General features: G+C 32.2%; 1 protein-coding gene across 2 annotated transcripts; it reads right to left on the bottom strand.

Moving 5' to 3' along the window:
• Positions 1 to 101: 101 nt before the first annotated feature.
• Positions 102 to 6,021, bottom strand: LOC106666229 (myosin-11-like). Of its 2 annotated transcripts, XM_014393280.2 has the most exons (5): positions 5,826 to 6,021; positions 5,564 to 5,657; positions 2,716 to 2,841; positions 2,413 to 2,631; positions 102 to 1,259 (listed from the first exon to the last, which is right to left on the bottom strand). In XM_014393280.2, exons 4-5 carry the CDS (start codon positions 2,566 to 2,568, stop codon positions 204 to 206), a joined length of 1,212 nt encoding a protein of 403 aa, XP_014248766.1. In that variant the 5' UTR covers positions 2,569 to 2,631; positions 2,716 to 2,841; positions 5,564 to 5,657; positions 5,826 to 6,021; the 3' UTR covers positions 102 to 203. The 2 variants fall into 2 exon arrangements, with proteins under 2 accessions (XP_014248766.1, XP_014248767.1); XM_014393281.1 differs by lacking the exon at positions 5,564 to 5,657 and having other exon boundaries at positions 5,826 to 6,020.
• Between the last annotated feature and the right edge of the window lie 3,110 nt (positions 6,022 to 9,131).

Below are 9,131 nucleotides of genomic sequence, written 5' to 3'. Positions count from 1 at the left end.
CTTGAAGTGCTCTCTTGAAATATTAATATTGGAGTCATTTATTTGAGATGTTATCAAAGAGCCATTATTCTAAATTAATGTTAACAAATTAATTTCTAAAATAAGTTTTTAATTATGTATTTAATGTAATATTGGTATTGTTTTTGGTCAGAGTGGTTACTAATAGGTAAAGTGTTGTGATAGCGGTATTTTGTATATGGGAATTAATTTTTCTTCATGTCTTCATTATTACCTGAATCATTAGATGTAGCATCATTAGAATTAGTCTTATTATTTAATTTATTAATTTCCTTAGTGGTTGCTTTTTCCTTTGTCTCTTCCTTTTTCTCATTTTCAACATCTTCACTTTCTTCTTCAGTTTCCTGTGACACTTGAGACTCAGGAATTTTGAGCTTTAATCCTGTCCATGGGTCTTTACTAGGAGATTCATTTTCCATTTCGGCATCTTGATCATCCAGGGCTTTTTTAATTCTTTTTGATTTTTGTTTTTCATTAAATTCACCTTCTACAGATTCTCTCGGTTTTAAACCAGCCAACTCATCTACACTGGTAAAAATCAGGCCTATATTTTCACGCGAACCTAGCACAGACCTTGCATTATCCTTTTCATCCTGTGCTCGTGATATTTTATGAATGCTTTTATCCTTGACGCCTGCGATATTTGGCTCTACAATGATAATATGTCTGGGTTTTTTAATGACTGAACTATCTGATATAATAGTTTCTGCATTTTTAAGTATTTTATTAAGAGTCTCTCGTTGTTTTTGGAGTTGCTTTAAGTCTTTGCTCGATTTTGATTTCACTATCAATTTCTCTTGAAGTAGTTGTAAATTTTCAATGTCTTTTGCAGTAGGCTGTTCTTTCATAAATGTAGCAATCATTTCTTCCTTGCTTCGTTGGATTAACCGATTTTCAAGAAATTCGATTCTTCTTATAAGTTCGGCTTTCTCTTTTCTCGATTCCAACAGTTTTCTTGAAACCAATTTGACTTTTTTCTCAACCTTTAGAATTTGCTGCTCGATTTCTTCAAGTTTGAATATATTCAATGAGTCATCGGGTGGCAACTTGAAAGAGGGCTGTCTGCACAGAATGGGACCTTTGTCATGCTGTTTCTCTAAAACTTGAATCATGGACAAAAACGCCAATTGAGCATTGAAACTACCCAACTGTTGGATTTTTTTGTCTTCTTCTTGTTTGGATATTCTTATAACTGTGGGAGTGCATTCACTTAAAGAGGACCTTTCTTCTTCAGAGGGAACCTGTTACGATAAACAATACAAAATATTTAGAAAAGTAAAATCACAATACAAAACACAAGAGGCAAATCGAATGCATATCAGCATAATTGATTGATGTAATGAAATGATTATTTTCAGTTTTGAAAGTTGGCTATATATTTTTTGTGCGGCAATTAGCTTTTTATTAATTATTTTCGAATTTTTAAATAAATATCTGATTTACAAAGTTAATAATTTTTAACACCACTAACAAAATTTCTTTTATTAACAAATTTTCAAATTATGCAGAATCATCAGTAATAAAATTATGGCTTCGTTAATAAAAAAACATTTAAAAATTTAATGGTGGGTTTTGCTGTACATTCTTGTCTAATTATTCAGAAATCGTGAGATGCGGTCTGGTGTGATTTAGGTTTCAGAAAAACATTTTCTTTATCATGCCAACGTTTCGATCTTTAAATTCACTATTTTTCATGGTCCGCTTGACCAATTAATATCATTCAATTAATTAAGGTTTTTTATTTCAACTTAAAACCTTAATTAATTTTTCGATCTTTATTGAGATCATATTCAGGGCCTGGGATTTACAAACATTGTTTACATTTAACAAATACATGTAGGTTGTGGAAAAAAGTAAATTTATACAATGCAAAAAAATATATTTTTTATATTCAACCAAAGTATTTCTACTCACTCAAAGCGTTTGTTTTCTGCGTAAAAAAATATTTCTTTGCATTTTATAAATTCACTTTTTTCAACATCCTACATGTATTTGTTAAATGTAAACAATGTTTGTAAATCCCAGGCCCTGAAGATGATCTCAATAATGATCGTTGGCACGATAAAGTTTTTTGAAACCTACATCACACCAGACCGCAACTCACGATTTCTGAATAAGCATCGACTAACGGTCACTAATCACCACACATTCTTGTCTAACAAGAAATAAGCGTCTCCCCCTTCAAATGAAATTTTGTCAGTAAATATTATATACATTAGCACTGTATGGGTATATTGAATAAATTTAGGAATAGGTTTTATCTCTAGTTCAATATATTTTGGTATATAATAATTACATACACTGAAACATTAGATATTGAAAATATAGGAAAAAAACAGCTAAAACTGTTACCAAAATATCATAAATAATGAATTTAAACCATATAAATCATACATTATTAATTATTTCTTTCTGTTCTGATTGTCTCACAGAGGTTGTTTCGAGAATTTCTGAGTTAGTGTCCACGCCTTTACTCATTTCAACCAGATTGCTTATTTCTGATTTTAAATCCTTTATTTTTTTCTTCAAAATTGCTTGACTCTCTGCCATTTCATAAATTTTTAATTAGGATAATTACTTTAGATGTTGGTTGTCCATAATGCATGAAGTGATCTACAAAATAGTCCAATTAACATGAAATAATTTTAAACAGTTTACTTCAAACAGTTATTTCAATTGTTAAAATTAACTATTTACCAAAGTATTTTATCTTGTTGATTTTTTTCAATGTGTGAGGTGTGTTGGATAACCAAGTCTCATAATCACAAGTAGTTGTTTTTACTGAATTCCTTATTTAAAATCATGTGATCCAAATAGATTTTCCTATTAGCCAGAAAAGAGTTAGTTCGAATTTAGCTTACAGTCTTAGGTTTTATTAAATGCCTTTGAATCATAAATTGAAACGATAATTTTGACAACAATCTCCTCACTTTACAGAGGTTTTCATTTATCTCATGATCAACTTGTTGTCGTTAATTTTGTTAATTAGTATTAATAAAAAATGTTGAACATTCATAAACAAAGTTTATTAAGGACAATAACATTTGAAACAATTTTTCTATTTTATTTCATCCGCTTTCTCATTTTCCCAACTTTCCTCTTCAACTGAATGGTTCGAGCTTTTTTGTTTGGGGGACTTTTCATGCAATTTTGTATTTGAGGCTGACTGATCAAGCGATTGATCACTACAAGACTCACATTCAGTCTCTGACGGTAAAGAACTGCACTGGTTTTTCGTTAGTTGGGAATGTTGACTGTCGACGGCAAAGACAGGGACGTTTGGCTTCTTGGAATAGATGATGCGCGTTGATTCACTGATACTGGGCATACTAAGAGCTGTTTTGCCAGCCAGCATACGCCGCAACCACTTCTGCTTTGCCACAGGGTCCAGTGGTATAGCCTGTGTTTCCGGTGAAGTTTCCCTCGCATCTCTATGCAACCGTGGTTTGAGAACTTTTTTTTCTGTAGTTGCAACTTTTTCATTTTGATTCTCTGCACATGTGTTTACGGCCTGGGCAGTTTCAATGTTTACATTTGGCTCCAGCGTCTTTTCATTTTCCATTAATTCTCTTGTGTCTGTGATTAAATTGATTAGGTTTAATTTTGACTTTTCGCTTATGTCCTTTTGAAATTGTGATATTTTTTTGAAATCCTCTTCAACTTTGAGTTCTTTCAAGTGCATAAGTTGTATCTCCATATTTCCTATTCTTTTCATCAAATCGGCCTTTTCTCTGCTCGATTCCTTCAAACGTTTTGAAATAGCGAAAAGCCTTTGTTTTATCTGACGGATTTTTGAAACCTTTAATTCAAGACCCGAGAAACTCATTTCATTACTGTCAAACGCTTCGTATGAAGATTCGTTAAATTCTTCTGCCGGGGCCTTTTCACTTTTCTCATCGTTATTTGAATTCAGAGAAGAATTAAAAGTGGTATTCAGAGTGGTAGTCAACTGACTAGTGTCTTGAAAGTCCATTTTACCTTCATTGGAGAACAACCTAACCAAAAACAAAATTTTTCACTTAGTTCAATTGAAATTATTAATGGTATTTTTCAGCATTTACCAATTGACAAATATTTATGTAAACAGTTTTTATTGTGTGTAAAAAATGTAATTTTAGTAAGATAAATCGAAATCCAGATAACTTTTTAGTTCTGAAGTATTATTTTATTGAGTACTCAAGTCTTTTGTACACTATAATCTTAGTAAAGTGCCATAAAGCAGTTAGTTTCATGCTTTATATGTGAGGTATTTTCTCACAGAATATTTAAACTTTTATGTTTTAAGTTTTCATTTCATATTCCATTTAGTCTACAAATAAAATTGATTAACAAGCAATGAATTTATAGCTTATTCATGGCGTTCAGAGACATAACCTAGAATGGCACTGTAGAAAACAATCAAAATACTATCTTTTGTAACATTATAATTAAAGTCAGTTAGTGGAAGAAAGAGCACCCAATAATAAATTTTATAACTACATAGTCATTTTTATAACCAAATTTCAGAATTAAAAACACTGAAAGCATGATTTGGCTAATTTAAGTAATAATCTTTGCAACTCACTGAGAAGAGAAGTAATTTTTAAATGAAAATTCTGTTTTAAATTTTATTCTGTAAAGTGAGGAAAGAAGTTTCATCTAGGAATGAAAATATACACCAAAACTGACATCCAATATTTGAAGGATGTATATTACAAACTAATAAAAATCTGACATGGGCAATTTACAAAAAAAAATCAAATTCTAGTCTATTTTTTCCTAATGGTTATTTGTCCATGAAGTAATTTTTAAAAAATTAATTATTTTCAAAAGGAACGACCATTTTATTTAAGAAGTGAGAAAAGTCGTCACAGCTTACCCTAATAAATTATGGTTATGCGTGTAATATGTTACACATAAAATGCTTGCATTGGAATGTTCAGAAATTAAAAAATGTAATAGCTACATTATGAGGCATTTAATCAAAATTTATTACTGTTTAGTTATAGACGAGAAGAATCGTAATACTAATTACGCACTGACGAGTTCATTTTGAATTAATTAATCACCAGTGATGTGATCAAAAAATATATATTCAACTATAAACCAAGACAATAAATTTAGAATAATATGTTTACTCTAATAACATTAGCTTTTTATATTGCAAAATTTCTGTTGTCTGAGGAATGATGAACCTGTAATTTGGTCTTTACTGATCAATTTAGTCTACCTCTCTGGGCTGGTCTGTCAGACGTGTTTCGGCACTGCCATTTTCGGTGATAGGCTCATCTTTCAATTTTCGGCTGGTCAGGGTATCAGCAAGATGAGGCACCGTCATAGACCCAACACCGAATTTGTCGAGAAGCTGAAACACGTCTGACCGAGTCTAAAGTTAAAAACCACCACTTATCACTGCATTAATCAGTTCTTTATGAGAACAGTTAAGAATCATTCTTTGTTAAGGAAATTTTGTCTAGAATAATATTTTCATTCATAATTGGGTGTAAAAAATGGCAGTTCATTTTGAAAATATAATTATTTTGAATAGTTGGGGCAAGACTCTTACTGGAAACATCACAGTATTATTCGGTTAATTAAATAAAAAAACTTCAACAGATTTGGTCATTGTTATCCCCTTTATGCTGGGCTTTGCACGAAGCCTAGAAAACAAAAGTTCCAATGTTAAAAACAAAATAATAATTGAAAACTTTCCTATACAAATATGCTGATTTATTAAAGAAATAAAGAAGCTAAACGACGTCTGTACAACGATTGGGTCGAAAGGTAGTCATAACATGCAATTTCAAGGTGTAAAGTTATAAAGTTACCTAATAGTTCTCGTGGGAATTAATCCAATTCATCAAGAGCGGTGTTATCGAGTATCCTGGTAAGGTTTCGGGAGTAAAATTTTAAGTAGCACTGAGGTAAAAATAAAATTTTGAACCGAGAAAGTAAAAAAAAAAACTACCCTACAATTCATGCACCTGCATTCTACAGCTGTCTACAAACATGTGGTAAAAGAAATTCACTTCTAAGCTAAAAGAACTCTGATGAATTGAGTCCGATTAATGATTTGAAACGATTTTCTAGTCTAGGAAAAGAATAGACAATCCCCGAATGGAATTATTAGTTATACGTCTATTTTATTTTGAATGGAATTTACTGTTTTGATAGTTGGGCAAGGGTCATTTTCTCCCTGTATGCTATCGAGACTACTAATACAACCTTTTTCTTGTAATTTCCGTTATACATCATAGAAATCTATAACATCGTACTTCCACCCCAAGAAAAAGAGACCGAAGCCGAAAAATAAATTACGAGGCTGTGTGTGGTGGTTAGTGACCGTTAATCGACAATTATTCGGAAATCGTGAGATGTGGTCTGGTGCGATGTAGGTTTCAGAAAATTTTTTCTTTATCGTGAAAACGTTTCGATCTTTATTGAGATCATCTTCAGGGCCTGGGACTTACAAACATTGTTTACATTTAACAAATACATGTAGGATGTGGAAAAAAGTGAATTTATACAATGCAAAATATATTTTTTATATTCAATCAAAGTATTTCTACTCACTCAAAGTGTTTGTCTTCTGTGTAATTGTGCCATTCTTAAGTGTCGTGTAGAGAGTGCAAGTGAGATATTGCTGTTTTGCGTTTATATATGTTGGATTTTGAAATTTGATGAAGTTTAGGTACTTGCTTATTCAACACCCTTGCGTGGTTCAGGACATTTTTAACTTAGATCAAGTCTGTACGTCCATACTAAGTTTTAATTTCGAGATAAATATCAACATAGCCTCGTAATTATTCAGAAATTGTGAGATGCGGTCTGGTGTGATGTAGGTTTCAGAAAAACATTTTCTTTATCTTCTTAGAAAAGATTTCTATACCGACTTCCTTCCCTACCCATTTCAAAATCCAACATATATAAACACAAAACAACAATAACTCACTGGCACTCTCGACACGACACGTAAGAATGGCACAATTACACAGAAGACAAACTCTTTGCGTGAGTAGAAATACTTTGATTGAATATAAAAAATATATTTTGCATTGTATAAATTCACTTTTTTCCACATCCTAAATGTAATTGTTATATGTAAACAATGTTTGTAAATCCCAGGCCCTGAAGATGATCTCAATAAAGATCGAAACGTTGGCACGATAAAGAAAATGTTTTTCTGAAACCTACATCGCACCAGACCGCATCTCACGATTTCCGAATAATTACGAGGCAATGTTGCTATTTTTAGTATGGACGTACAGACTTGATCTAAATTAAAAATGTCCTGAACCACGCAAGGGTGTTGAATAAGCAAGTACCTAAACTTCATCAAATTTTACCAACCGTGTTTTAACGACAAGTTTTTCCAAAGTATTTTGATGTCAACTTGGCCTTTCATTGCAAAACTATCTTTCAAACAACTACAAAAAACGATGCTTTACATTTATTTACTATTTCATTATAACATTAAGACGTAAATATTATTCTTGCACCAATGGTTTATTTATGAAACAATCGTACAATGAAATTAGTATTAGTAGATTGCCGCATACTCAGAATTAATTATTTCATATGTCTAATTTTACAATTTGCCTGTGGGATGAAGAACTGAGGCGTACTTATATTACAAAACTTATTTTATTATAGATAAAACATTTTTCCTTAGCAAATCACCTCTCATAAGTCTGTTTACGATTCGCCTCCAAGCTAAGCATATTTGTCTCCCTCCTCGGTTGACAAATTGTTCCCTGATATCAGGTCGCGCCTTGGCTCTTCTGTTTAATATGCTGTCTCCGATTTTTCGGGAAAATGCATCGACAAATCTCCATGTAATGATGGCACACGTGAACGATATGTTCACTGGCGTAAAGGCATAACGACAGGATTAACCCAGTTTTGGGGCCGGCCCGTCGATCCTTTATCCAGTGTTATTTACCACTACTGCAAAAAGTCAAACTGTGACTAAACTCACATTTTCACCTTCAATATGTTTTTTCTATTTTATTTTAAGATTTAAAACATCATTAGTATTGTGGTTAACTTGTAGTTCGGTTTCCGATCATTTTCACCTGCCTATCCTTCGTTTTGGTCTGTCACACGTGTTTCGGTTTCTAGACATCATCAGTGGTCGTTTTGTATTACATGTCATAAAGATCGGTTTCTGACGCAAAATTAAATTGTTTCAGAAACACCAATGAAGATTGCGAGAAGGCAACACTGCTGAGAGGCCCAAACGGCGAGCATAGGGTGGCAAAAGTGATCAGAAACGACCAAACTGCTTAGAATTTTGTTATAACATTTAATTAGTATTTTGAATATTTACTCCAAGCTCTAGAAATAAAAGTGTATAAACTTTTATCTATATTTATTTAATTTGTTTTCCATTCTGACTTCGAATTATCATTAACATCGATTCACCTTTACCATATCTAATATTTTTAAGTCACAAGGCCCCAGTTTTACCTCTGGTATAAAGCCAACGTTTGATCTGTGAATTTGATGATGATTATACGCTTAATGAGCTGACTGTGAGGTGATTTTAAAAATCCGAAAGCGGCGGTACGAGCCTCAAAAATGATGACCATACAAAGAATCATCAATTGTCGAAAGATTTAATTAATTGAACTTCACCACTTAAGTTATGATAAGGGAGCAGGGCAAGCAGAAACGTTCTACAAGAGCTCATCTAGCAGCTCAACTTACCAGGAAATAGTCACCAGCGGTAAAATGTTACAGCCGACGCATCATGACAGAGGATAACCGAGGACAGTCAGCTTTACTGAAACAAACGTGCTCTGTTTTTACGCTGCTGAAGTAGTTATTCAAAATGAAAATGTGAAACGCTTCTGAGAGACCAAATCAGTGAGGATAGGCAGTCCAAAAATGTAAAATCACCGCGTACCCCTCAAGAAAATATCTCCCCAAAATTTTCCTGTAGAGTAGGCTTAGTTTATTTATTTACGGATCGAAATCCTCTATAAAAAAGACATTTTACAATAACAAAAAATATAAATAATATATGTAAAAATACAAATAATATATATAAAAAGAATAAGGACCATGGTAATAATATAAATGGTAAATATAAATGATAAATATAAAAATACAATTAAAGAGTAAAAACTGAA

The sequence above is a fragment of the Cimex lectularius genome, unplaced genomic scaffold, assembly GCF_000648675.2.
Source record: "Cimex lectularius strain Harlan isolate CLEC.00 unplaced genomic scaffold, Clec_2.1 scaffold5, whole genome shotgun sequence".
NCBI classification, from domain to species: Eukaryota; Metazoa; Arthropoda; class Insecta; order Hemiptera; family Cimicidae; genus Cimex; species Cimex lectularius.
Note: the sequence above shows the minus strand (reverse complement) of the source record. Positions and strands in the feature narration are given on the sequence as shown.

Excerpts from the sequence above, each read along its gene's own strand:
- LOC106666229 (XM_014393280.2), bottom strand. The coding sequence starts at position 2,568 with ATGGCAGAGAGTCAAGCAATTTTGAAGAAAAAAATAAAGGATTTAAAA. Across the intron at positions 1,260-2,412 it reads AGAAAGAAATAATTAATAAT|GTTCCCTCTGAAGAAGAAAG; the intron begins GTATGATTTATA and ends TTATCGTAACAG.